Here is a 13,378-nt window from a genome sequence, read left to right as displayed (position 1 = left end):
TTGTGTGGCTGGCCAGGAGTGCCAGGGCTGTTCTACATCTCCAGCAGCAATTCTGTCCTTGGCCAGCATTGTCCTCCGCCTCTGAAAGGGATCCCCAAACACCACAATCCCACTTTTCTCTTAGCCAAGACTCTTTTCAACTGTCCCTTAGTGCCAGGGACAGCTCTGGTTTCCTACAGAGCTTTCCATTACCAATCTCCTGAATCAGCGAGAGGAATTCTGCAAAATGAAGCTAAGAGAATCCTCCCTTTTTTCCTTCTCCACTTTCTCATTTGGCTGGCTTAAATGTTATCTGACACCCATTTAAAGTCCCCCCTATTATGCAGAATGGTTCTACATAGAAACAGCACATTTAATCCCATTGGAATAGCAGCACTTCCATTAGAAAAACTAAATCCAAACACAAATACCATCTAACCACCAGCCCAGTGCTTCGTCCCTTTTCTGCAAAAAACTTTACATTTGAGGACTAGGAAGTAACAGCGGAATGCTTTCCTATTTCAAAGTTGTGTTTGACTTGTCAAACACCATCTCCCCTGCTGGCAGCCAAAACATCTCCCATGGTTCTGCTCACCACTGTCCTGCCTGGTGCTCTCAGGTACAGCTGTGCTTTTGCTGCTTCCCTCTCCCAGCTTGTACCGGAGTCTCCAGGCAGTGATGGTCAGACTGCTTGAAGCAAAGAATTTTGGATTAATCATAAAGCTACCTTTGAAGTTGCATTTTTGTGCTTATTAGAAGCTGTCCTCATTTAACCAAGTTATTTGTTTATATGAAAGGAAACCAGGGTGGAATCCACTCACTAAAATCACCAGCGCTCCAGAGAACAGGAGCACAGAGTGACCACTGAGATGGACGTGGGGCTGTATTATTTGTACTAAAACTGATTCATTTTTTCTTTTTTTTTCCCTGTATGGTTGAAGAGTAAGACAAACTATTCATTCAGCCCTTTTATGCACCAAATAAACAATATTCAAGGTGAGTTTTGTTAACTGCTAAAATCCTCTGATATAAAACTCAGAATTTAAGGACTTAAGTAATGAGTGCTGTGAAGTTTTCCACTACACACAGAAGGAAACTACTGAACCAAGTTTCTACCAAGCAAACAACAGGGTCCACAAAGGGAGACAGAAGAGTTGTGAAATAACAATTTGCATCCTTGTGCAGGGCTTTGCTCTGCAGCTACACAAACTGCAGTGGTAGATGGCCAATAGTGCACACAGGCAATTGCCCACAAACCTTTAGTGTTTGTGGCAAACAGAGTTTGTCTACACATAGTTGAGCCCTCAAGGGGTTTTTGGAGCTCCTGTTTTTAGAAAAGCTGATCTTTCCTTCTGAAGGCACTGTGACTGTTGTATGGCAACACCAAACCCCTCACCTTTTTTGGGTGCTCAGGCTCCTGCTGTGTAGTGTAAAATGGAAGTGGCTTCTCTTCCACGTGGAGCTGCCGGCGTGTTCCCCGGGTCTGGGGCCTGCCCAGGTAGCTGGATTGCTCCTCTTGCCCCATGTCCTCCTTCTGCTGCTCTGGCTTTAGGGAAGGCCTGGCCAAGGGAGTCCACTGAGGTACAGACAGTAACTGTGTTTGCTGAAAGGAATTCAGTGAGTTCAGAGTTAGCCCAGGTCCTGATCCAGCACTTGGAGGTGCCAGGCTTGGGGCAGCTCAGGCACTGCCCTCCTGGCACTTATGCCCTGGGCTGCCAGAGACTCAGGTTCCTGTTTGGAATACTGGAAGCCAGCAAGCCTCTGCCATGGCTCCTTCCCAGCCCTGTTTCTCCTCACCCACCCCACGAGATGGACATGGAGCTAATGAACAGGGAGAGCTGGGTGCTGCTGCCACCCCCAGATCCTCACCTGCTGCAGCTCTGCCTGGGGACGCCTCCTGCTCCGTGTGCTTGGCTTTCCTTCTTCCAGGAGCTGTGTGCCTTGGTTTTGATAGGCAGCTTCTTCACCTTGTGGCTTTTTTCCCTTCTGCTGAGCTGCTTTTGCTGGAGGCTTTGGGAGGCGAACCTGGGGTGCACAGTAAGCATTTTGTACGGTTTAAAAAAAGCCCAGATTCACACAGAAAAAGAATGATCTTCACCATATATACACATCTTAAACAACTGCATCACTTTCCAAACAGGACTTACAGCAAAACCAAGTTTTTACTTAAAGTTCCAGAAGTGAAAATAAGTGGATTTACATCTGAAAATGACCATATTTCATCCTAATGAAATTACAGGTTGGTATTAATGCAATTGTTTTTTAGTCTGATTTCTACAAGATCAAACAAGCAGTGACCTGGCTTTCCACCCACTTTCACCCTACTTTCCTTTCCCAACATCAGCACTTTCACTGTAAGAGGAAAAGCTGAAAATATTTATCCAGAGACAAAAACATGGTAAACAAATATGGGAATTAATGCAAATAATATTTTATCACCTATCTTTGGTGTGCCATTGGAACCAAGAATCAGGATATAGCCACTGCTACACTTTTGATGCCATCTCAAGATTAGACTCATATTCTACACAGGAGCAATATCCTAAAATCCATGCAGTCCTCTGTACATCATCAAGGAGCTGGTGCTACAGGAGCCTCTGGTACAGGTGTTCATGGCTCTTCAGAAGGGAATTAACCCCAAATCCCCTCATTTCCTGGGTACCAAAGTGGTACAGGAGGAATCAGACCAGCTGGAGTCAGATCCTGCTCACAAGCAACAAGTGAGGAGACAGAGGCCTGTTTGCAGTGGCTCCCACTGTTCCAAGGTTCTCTCTTCAATGGGAGAAGTGTTTGGTGAAGAAAAGGAGAGAGGGAAAGGGAACACAGATGAAAAGAGTCAGGCCTAGGATCACTCCAGGCAGTGCCATGAAGAGATGCTTTGGGAAGAGCTGCCTGTCACCCAGCACTGTCACGACTGCAGCACCAAGTGCACCAGGCCACTGAAACATTGCATTTGCTGAAAATAGCAATAAATTTCAAGAGAGTTCAGTTACCTGCCCTCTCTACTTGTATTTAAGTACTCCTTAAATCCTTTGGATAACCTAAAATTGCCTTTCTGCAGCTGTTTAGCAGCAAATGCCTACAGGAAACTGGCTCGTGTCAGCAGCAGAACTGGCTGAAGGAACAGGCTGCAGTCATACACAGGTGATCCTGGTGTTCTCACTGCTCCAAGCAGTGAGACACTCAGCATTACAGATTTCCCTGAGAAAGTGCTGACAAGTGCCAAGATTTAGTAACACCCAGGCATCCCCCTGATCCTGTTCCTGGCCATCACACCCAATCCCACTGAGTCCTGCAGCACAGGAATGGTGACAACCATTCACTCCTCAGCCAGGGATTTTCCAGGGGGGTGTGACCTGCAAATATCCAGTGCTGCAGCAGCTCCTGCAGCCTGTAAGGTTGGAATAATCTTTTATGCTACAGACTGTCGAGCTTTTGTCCGGGCTTAAGAAGGAAACAGATTTACTATTTAGCGTCTGACTCTGAGAAATCAAAGACTGCTGTGAAACAGAGATCCAGCACGATCAGCTGGAGATCAGTTAACAGCTACCTGATGCTCAGAGTCAGTTCACAAAACAGTGCAAACTTAAAAGAACTTCTCAAATGAGTGAGGGCACAGTGGTCACTGTCACAGCCACACAAGTCCAGTCACCAAAATAGCTTTGGTTTTGTTAAAAGAAAAAAGGAGGTAAAACCAGAAAAGTCAATAAAAGTGCTAAAGTAAGTATCTGTAATTACCAAGATCAAAACCCAGTACCTTTTCATTAAACATGAACTTTTGTTCTGCCTTCCACAATACGTAAATAGTGCTGACAATTGGTTCGTGAGGCACTTGCTACAATAAAATCTAATTGTATCATGAGAGAAAGGTGACAATCAGGAGATCATGAAAAAATTACATATTCTCACTGGTGGTTAATTAGCCATGCAAAACCCCCTCAAACAGATATTCTCTTTTATTAGGAATGATTACTATGCAGGCCTACAGATGTCAATACCACAGTCATTCAAATACTTCTTTCCCTACTAATTGAAGGTTGTAAAGCTCTGGTGCCAAGGTTTTGCTTCCAAAGAGCTAATTTATGACTAGAAGGATATTTTATGTCTTCAGTTGCAGCAGCTACAAAACTCAGCAAATCAGAACCATCTGTGCACTGATACTTGAATCACCATTCATCTCGCAGCCTATCAGTCACATTAGTTTGCATCCTGCATTCTTGGCTCACGAACACTTGTGATGGTCCAAAGTTCACCAGGAATATTAAAAATGGATGGGACCCTGACCCTGCCTTATTGCACACGCCCCAGAGCCCCACACGGGGCTGCTGCACGCGGGCACTTCCACAGGAACAACGGCACTGACATTTCCCAGCAAAACTGCTAATTACCTCCCTCTCTGCTTAGGGAAGCTGGGCTTTATTAACTTACAGCACTGCAGGAAAATAGCACAGGAGAGCTGTGTCACTTGGAAAACCCTGTGCCAGTGCACACCAACAGCACAGCTAAAGTCACAGGAACATCTCCTCCACACTGGGGCTGCAGGAGGATAAAGGCAAATGACAAAGAACAGCCTGAAAGCAAGAAAATGAATTAAATGCTGGCACTAATAAAGGTAACTTTGCTTTTAATCTGGGACGAAGGAAAAACCTGGCATTCAGGCCTGTCTTCAAGATGTTAGTGAACAAAGTCCTTGACTTCCCCATTATCCTGAAAGTAAATCATTCTCCACAGACCTACTGCTTTGAAGTGAGAGCCTGTGGGTCAAAAGGACTCATGGCAGTTCTTCCTCCTTGAGGGTTGACATTCCACTTTTTAGCAAAGCCAGGGGAAACAGGAATTAACAAACATGGTGTATTTAAGGCAGAAGAACTGCTGTGTCAGTCTCATTTTGAGAGCTTTAACTATTTCCTCCTGTCCAAGAGGGAAGGCAAGAGGCAGGAGGTGTCAAGAGTGCTCCCAGAGCTGTCTCACTCACCCTGGACAGCTTGGCAGCGAGGTGATTCCGTGCGCACGCTGCTGCTGCTGTGGAAAATTCCAGGGGGCCGTCGTAGCGCATCCCGCTCGACTCCAGCCCATCCAGCAGGATCTTCTTCAGCACATGATACTTGGGCTTCTCAGCATAAGCTAAGCCAGAAACAGAGGCCAGGAACTTGGCTATTTCACCTGCAGAGCAGATCAGAGTGTGAATTTCACTGAGTGCAACCCCAGAAGTTCAGAAAGGATCTCATTCCAACACGGATGCCAAACGAGACAACACAATTTCAGCTGAAGGCACACTCAAAACACAGAACTGACAATGTCTTGTCTTTTTGGGAGGAGAAAAGGAAAAGACAGACTTGGATAAACAAGCCAGACTTGAAGTGCTCCATCTCTTTATGTTCATGCACTAATTCCCACAGCACTGACAGCTATCCAAGGATAAAATCTAAAACATTTTACCAGCAAGGATTGATAGCTCTGTTTAAAAGAAGAAAGTCTTTGATAGATCACAATATCCCCTCAAATATTAATTACTCTGAACAGTATTATTTTAATCTGCATAAATACTATACTGGGAATGTTTTGGAAAAATAAAACTTTTTTTTTTTTCTTTAAACGCTACTATTGTTTTTCTGATTGCATCCCAAAACAGTCCAACAGCAGCAACATTTTTCCATCAAGTGGTTCAAAAAACAGGGAAACCATTGAATGGGCAGAAATAATGCTAGTAGGAAAAACATATGGGGGGGTTCAAACTTTTCTTTCAGTTGAAGACCCAAGTGTATCCTAAAACTGGAGTGCTACACCAGATATTAGCATCTGGTCAAATCCCAGCAGGAAAGATTTATTAAATATGTATACACATCATGAATAAATTTCACCTAATACACACTGCATTCCAGTAATTCAAATACAAAAGTGCTAGGAAAATAAGGGAATAAATCAAAAATAGATACTGACCTTTGGTGTTTTCCCTGGGTTACTTTTGTATTTCAGGGAAGGAAGAAACAAGACAAGACAAACTGTGCATCCATTTGCTTTTTCAAACTCTGAGCAATGAGCAATAAACCTTTGGTAGACAGTTGCTTACTATTTCCATGCTAACAGCTACTTCTGTTTCCAAGTTAGTCACTGCTTCCCAACACCTTGGATTACATATGGCCAAGATCCCTCATGTCACTCCATGGGATACAGCACAGACTGAGCAAGATTCTTTTTTTTTCCAAAGACTTTGTTCAATTTGTGTTACTTCCCCTCTCTTCTGCTCCCCCCCAGAGTCAGACACTGAGCTCTGTTTAGGAAGAGGCTGAAGAGCCAGAGGGTACAGGTGCAAGTACACTTACTGCAGCTGCTTCCAGGAGGATCCCACCTCAGCACTGAATCTGGGAGCTCATCCATAAGTCTGCAACAACACCAGAGTGCAACAGTTTAATGCGCTTTCAGAGCAGGTGATTCCTCATTTGGGATTTAGGAAGACAGCAAGTCTCAGCTCCAAAGGGAGTGGACCTCCAGGAGAGCTAATGATTCACAGGACTGCTTTTGAACCCACATCTCCCCTCACCAGCTCCATTTTTAACTCTTTGCACACAGCTGGTTTCACCAAGACCAGGCTGACACCTAAAACTGCACTTTAGGTTTTAATTTGCACATATTTTAAGCTTTCTAGAAGGAAAAACAAAAGCCCTTTGAGCCAAGTGGCTTGTTCTGATTTCAGATTGATGATTCCAATTTCTATTTTGGAATTTAAGCAGCAGTTCTGCTCTGCCTTTCTATCATTTAGCATCAGCTCCCCTCTGCCATGGAGCACATGGCTGCCAAAGTTACACCCAGGCATGGCAGGGCCACAAGGGGACAGGGAGGTCACATCACCCAATGTCCCACACACTTCATAAGCAGCAGGGCCACAGGTGGAATTGCTGTCCATCCAGAAACAGCAAAGAAGCTCAGCATCAATTTCTAAAAACAGGAATAACACCAGCCCTCATCTTGGGCAGTTCAGCACCCAGAGGAAGCTGAAAATTAAGACAGATAAGAGGGATAACCTGGGCAAGATACCTAATTCTAGGAATGCAATTCATTAGAGTAAGAAGATATTTCTGATAAGAGAAATTGTGTAATTTTCTTTGTGTGCATTTCTTTGAAGTCTCTTTTTGCTCAGCATCCTGGAAACATGAGCCATCCAAGGGTTAACAGAAAGGGAAGAGTCAGTGGAGCAGCTTGATTGATTAAATTGATTTCCCATTGAATTGTATAAGTGTTACCTTGCAGGGGGCTGTGTAATGATCAGAACTTCTAAAGGAGAAATATTAAACACAGCAGAGGGTGTCAACATCCCCAGCTGCAGCCACCCTTCCCTGTCCCACACCGATTTCAGGGATCGGCCAGCCCCAGCAGGCACCTCTGCTGTGACCTGCCCTACTTCAAAGTTTGCTGCTCCTGCTATTGTGATGCTACAGCTCTGGGAAACTTTGCTGTGGAGCCTGCTACAGGTACCCTGTGCAGTTAACTCCCTCCTGTCCCAGCTGGGAGGGCAGAGGAAGAAAACACTGATGCACTGTTGCTCCAGTGAGCTCCAAGTCATGCTGGGAAAAAGGAAAGATTTTCACCAAGTTCCTTAGTGTTTTGGAATTTAATTGTTTGTAATGGCAGTAGGCTTATGTCACATTAAAAACCTACAGAATAACATCTGAAAAATAGTATCATATAGAAAGTTAAATAAATTGAGTGCACATGTGGAAAAACCTCCACAAGATGTTTGTACTACGGTCTCTGCAAAGCGCCCGTGAAGTTTAATGGAAGCACAAAACAACCTTCTGTATGTGCACCAAGGCCCGTGCTAATTTACAAATGATTTCTTGGGAAAAAAAGAGTATTGGAAAAATACATAGCAGACAAAATGCCTGTGTACTATGCACTGGAATCCATCCTCTCCTCACAGCAGCATAGACATAAACATGCAAAGGAGAGTAGACATGCACATAAAGTTCCCATTTTAACTGCTTCCAACATCTCTCTTAATTAAGGAAAATTGTTTTAGCTTTCTCCTAAGGTGCTGTTCTACGGCATGCAAAGCTGTGTTTCCCAGGGCTGGGAAGCAGTGAGGATGCTGCAGGGCTCCAGGCTGGTGTGTCGTGTGTGGGGAGATTTTGTCCTTACTTTGTTTTCGCACTCTGGACAGCTACAGGGTCCTTGAGGTTCTGCTCCCAGGGCAGCTTCCCACACAGCCAGTGCAGCATGCAGTAGCCGAGGATTTCAAGGTCACCTCGTCTGGATGGGGCTAAAATGTGGGAAAGGGGGAGGGGGAAAGAGAAAAAAAAATTACAATTAAGAATAGGAACCTCTTCTTAGGAAATAGAAAAGACTTTGATTGAACTGGTGCTGATGAAATATGAAGAAGCCAAATGGGCAAAGTGTTTTGTTTGTTCAGCTGTATTAGACCTGAACCGCCCCGGCATTTGGCCACAGGCCACAGACAGGCAGTGACTTGTTCCTGCTCAAGTGAGGGTCAGCTTCCTCACCTCCTCCAACTCCATCCTTCCTCAGTCTGGCCTGTCACATGGACTTGATCCCCATGGCCTCTGACATGATCCAGACAGCCCATAACTGAGTACCAACACTTTCTCAAAGAGCCAAGCAGTAAAACAAAGAAATAAATGTCTGCTGCTAAATTGCTAACACATGTTCCAGGAAGTCCATGGGGTCCACATTGGTCATGCAGGGACTCTGTGAGAGCAGACTAAACACTGATGGCCTTTCCTGTTCTCCCGTGGAGCTGTTTGAACTCGGATGCTGGGACAAAAGTGCCATCTAGTGTGCACTGCCTCACCAGAGCCTGCTCCCGGCTCCAGCAGCGCCTGCCGAGCTCTGCACTGCCCAAAGTGCACTCGCTGCTCAGCAAAGTCCTGGGTGAACTTCCCACTGCTGCTTCCAAAAGGGAACTTATTTCAGGAACAACTTACTCTCTGCACACCCCAGGCAGACACAAATACAGGAGACAAAATTAAAACAAAAATTAACCCTGTCTCTGAGCATCATCTACACAGATAAACTGAAGTTAAATCTTTCTAGAGAAAGAGGGAGGGAAAAAGTGCAATATCAACAGAATTGCTAGTGCTTGCTGCTACCCAGAGGAAACCCAACTTGCTAAAACTGAACAAGCAGGAATAATGCAGGATTTCTTTGACTTGCAGCCTGCAGTTTGCACGTCAAAACCACATGGAATCTACAAAACCAGAAACTGCTTGTCGTGATTAAAGACAGACAGATGTAGAAGTTAAATTTATGCTTTTCCAAAATGAATTTGTGCTTTCCAAGAAGGAAAGGAGAGTTCAGACTTGTTTGGCACTTTTTATCCAGCGTAAAGACCAGTAGCTGAGCACTGTGCTGTTAATCCAGCTGTAAACAGATATCATATTTTATGAGCCCTCATTAAATAAATTCCAGAAAGTCACTCGGTGAACTTATCTTTTAATTTAAGAAGTCATCTGCTAAAAGCCACGGTGCCAACACATCATAACTGTCCCTCACTGCTGTACACACATTACTGTAAAAGCAGCAGATTAGTTTTTATACATTCCCTATCTTAACTGCTCTTAGGCTCGGGATTATTAAAGGCCCTGGATCCGACACCGCTGTGCTGTCCCTTGGGCGTCGTTTGTTTCCTGCCCTGGATTCAGCAACGTCCTAATGCAAGACTTGGCTCCCATATTAAAATAAAAACACAATCTCTACCACTTGCTGTTCTGTAGTGATTTCTCTGGCCATAAATCTCCCAGTAACTGTGGAACAATTCCATTCACACACACGTGTTCACAACTCTTTTTTCCATTATGGCAATTCCAGATTCGATCCATATAAGCCAGCATTTTTGACTGCAGATCCTCTAATTTTCACAATGCCTTTCTGGCACCTGTTTGGGTGAGAGAGGCTACAGAAAGTGGCCTTTTGAGGAAAACTTTCAGAATTCCAATGAAAAGCTTTTTTCCACGGGGGGGATTCATTGATGTGCATCTATAAAAAACAGCAAACCAATCAGATTTCAGAAGGTACCAAAAGAAAAGTCATTTTCTGACAAAACAGTCCCAGAGATTAAAGTTTCTTCACAGTTTGGCTGTGACTAATGATGTTCCCTCTCACCTGCAGCTCCTGGGACAAAGCAAAAGCCTTGGCTGACACCTGCCCAAAGCCACAGCAAGCACAGGGACACAAAAAGGTCCGTGGAGCCAAAGCACCTCTGCCCAGCAGCAGCAGGAAATGTCCCACAGGAGACAGTAAGTCAGTCCCCATCCTTCCATCTCCCAGGCCACCACAAGGGCTGCTACATGCAGACATTTCCATGGAGGTTCTGTAGAACCACTTGAAAATGTCAGCATTTGATTCTTTGCCTGTACTTGCTTATTTCCCTCTGCTCCATATAAGCGAAATCCCTCAAGCTTTTAAATCATTTAGATTCTTGTTAAAAAGTAATTGATTAATCTTTAACGAGTTACTATTATCTATGGACAATGGAATTATTAGATTTTCATGTCAAATTCAGCACTAACAGATAAATTTCAATGATATGTTTACTTGCAAAAATAAATCTGCTCCCACAATTGAAGATTACAGGAATTCTTGATAAACATCAACGGAGAGAAATCAATCTGCCTTCACTTTAAATATGACAGCCAGGTGAAAATAAAACAATTCTGCTTGATAACTTGTCACAGTTACAAGAGAGTACACTCCAACCAGTACTTATTTAAATCAAATTCTTACTTCTCTGCTAAAAAACCTTGCCTTTTTTTCTTCTTTTTTTTAATAGATGTTTGATTTCTGCTTTTCTATTCACAGGATCTTTTTACTATTATTTTAGTCTCATGTGAAATAGTATTTAATGGGAACATATTGGTGGTATTTTATTTCACAATGTCTTTAAAGTTTAATTTTTTAATTTGGAGATTTAAGGCCTGATTCTGCTCTCAGTCCTGCCAAGATAAATCAGGAACAACTCCACTGAAGCTGATGAACTCACAACCACATCAATGAAATCAGAGTTTTAAATATACCACAAACATACTCAACACACAGGCACAGGCTCCAATAACTCAGAATAACTGAAGCAATTCACCTTAGAAGAAAATAGAAGATTTATCTCTGTACACTGAATTTGGCAGCTATCTGCACTCTAATTTATATTCAGATTATTATTTCCAAATAGATCAGGGATATCACAACAGCCACAATATGCTCTCAAAACTCCACTGCTCCCAGGAACTCCTCTGAAACAGAAGTAAAAATGGGAGGTTTCTCTATGGCCTCTGTTTAGCTGATTTTCTCCAGCCTTTTGTAAAGATTTAACAAGTGACAGATGAAATATTCTCTTATTTTTAATTAGCACTGCTACGTGATAATTTCACTATTAGTGATTGTTTGGATTAGAAGCTTTTCATAAACATGAAAATCATTTGGATCATTTTGGTTGCTCATATTGCATGGATGGGCAGCGGCACCTCCAATTCTCACTGGCATTACAGGACACCAATTTATGGTAACTCACAAGCAAAGAGAACTCACACCACAGCCAGCAATGCAAAAGCCCTTAAAGGAAAGGAGGGTTAATCATGGTGAAATGCAATTGTGATTAAAATGTATCATCACAAAGTGATAGAACTTAACCCAAGGCTGAGATGATTAAAAACCAGACAAATACAAGACTTTACAAAAATCACTGCTGCTATTAGGAGTAGGAGAATGAGAAGACAAAAAAACCCCAAAAGCAGATAAGGAAGTGTTGCTTCCCCCAGGTCCTGGCCAGTCTGAGGAGCTCCTGCAGCAGGACGATGACCAATAGAATAGTGGGTGGCTCCACAGAAGAGCTTAGAGAAATACATTAAATTAATGTTACATTTTAGTGCTTGGAGGCCATTCCACAGAGTTATCCAGCCTCAGACAGGGCAAAAGCCAGCCAGGAACCAGCTCTGCTCTCCTCAAATTGGCACAGTGCTCAAAGACTCCCTGACAATTACCACCACCATGGACTGCTGGAAAGAAAAACCCACGGCACCACCACAGCTCTTCCAGAGAAGCCAGCCTGTGACATAGCAGAGAGGGACACCTCCTGTGCCAGCCTGGGACGCTCTGTCCCAACTGGGATCCTACAGACACTTGATGGGATGAGTGGACATGGAACACACAGCAGAGCTGCCAGGAGGGAAACAGGACTGATGGAATGGGATGTGCTGAAAGAAAGAGGGTTGGGATTCTGCTCTGATAGGAGAAGTTCATGGAGTGGGAAGGCTGGGAGGTGCAGGGCAATGTCACCATGAGATCTGGTGGCAGGTACAACGGTGGTGGCAGGAGATGCCGGTACCTGGTCGGAAGCAAAAGGTTCCAGGCTTGCAGTAAGGACATGTGGCAGAAGTTTAACTCTTCTTTCACATCTGTGTGGCAGAAAAAAGAATCACAAAGGTAAGGGCCTGACAAGTGGGGGTGGGCAAGCAGCTGAGATTCACTACCTGTCTGAATTCCTGGAGTAGAGAACAACAGCCCTTCCCCAGGCACGGTCCTCAGATGTGACAGAGTTGTAAATGCTTCTCTTCTTATTTTTGCTGCTTCTGAACATTCCTGGCAGCTTTCAGAGGTGGCTGTAGAAGCCCATCCAATCTTTTCCTTGCTAGTGACTCTTCTTTCACTTAAAACCACCTCCTGCTCCTTCCTCTGCTGGGCACACATTTCTAATCCCAACTCTCAGGAACTAAACCATCTTTTTATTTATTTCCCACTGCAAAGTTCCACCCATTTTTTGCCAGACTGGTTATATTTTCCTTTTATTATTTAGGATTTACAGTTTGTCCTGTACACAGTCTTTGGGAAACACATATCAAACTGCAGCAGATCAATAATTCATTTGACCGACAAAAAAAAAGAAAACTCCTGCAGGCTCCCTCTGAATCCTAACTATGCATGGACAAATGCCAAATCAACCTCTTGATCCAGAGGCACTCAGAGCTCTGTTCTCTGGAAGCAGGCTCCCAAAGAATGTGTTTCCAGGCACAGGTGTTTATATTCCTGCACATCCTTCCTCACAAAATGAACCCTGCACATATTTTAGTCAGCAGAACAGGAAAAATGGCCAAGCACTGAGCTGTGGTTTTAATACCACTGAACAGCTCTGCCTGAGCAGTGAGGAAAACCAGCACAGGGGCTGCAGGGCTTTCCCTGCCAGCAGCCCAAGGCTGGCACTGCCCTGGACAAAGCCAGTGTCTGACGGAGCTCAAGGAGCTCATAACCCCCGTGAGGGGCACAGAGAAGCCTGCCCAAAGTCCCCACTCCTGGGGAAAGCAGCTTTTACTGCTGCAGATGTGGAGATCAGTCCTGCACAGACTTCAGTGGGGTCTCTACTGATGCAAGAGATGGCATCACTGCTCAGAGTTCCTGT

The 13,378-nt window shown here is 44.2% G+C and overlaps 1 protein-coding gene across 2 annotated transcripts in view; it reads right to left on the bottom strand.

Moving 5' to 3' along the window:
* Positions 1-13,378, bottom strand: part of VRK2 (VRK serine/threonine kinase 2) — a 36,628-nt gene that overhangs the window by 954 nt on the left and 22,296 nt on the right. Inside the window, exons 9-14 of one of the 2 annotated variants that reach the window (XM_063152773.1) lie at positions 8,116-8,236; positions 6,303-6,361; positions 4,955-5,142; positions 1,849-2,004; positions 1,376-1,582; positions 575-666 (exon numbers count right to left, since the gene is read on the bottom strand). In XM_063152773.1, the coding sequence (XP_063008843.1) occupies positions 595-666; positions 1,376-1,582; positions 1,849-2,004; positions 4,955-5,142; positions 6,303-6,361; positions 8,116-8,236 (803 nt within the window). In that variant the 3' untranslated portion in view covers positions 575-594. The remainder of the gene's footprint in view (positions 1-574; positions 667-1,375; positions 1,583-1,848; positions 2,005-4,954; positions 5,143-6,302; positions 6,362-8,115; positions 8,237-13,378) is intronic. The other variant, XM_063152772.1, reaches the window with a different exon arrangement.

Source organism: Melospiza melodia, chromosome 3 (assembly GCF_035770615.1).
Source record: "Melospiza melodia melodia isolate bMelMel2 chromosome 3, bMelMel2.pri, whole genome shotgun sequence".
In the NCBI taxonomy this organism is placed as follows: domain Eukaryota; kingdom Metazoa; phylum Chordata; class Aves; order Passeriformes; family Passerellidae; genus Melospiza; species Melospiza melodia.
Note: the sequence above shows the minus strand (reverse complement) of the source record. Positions and strands in the feature narration are given on the sequence as shown.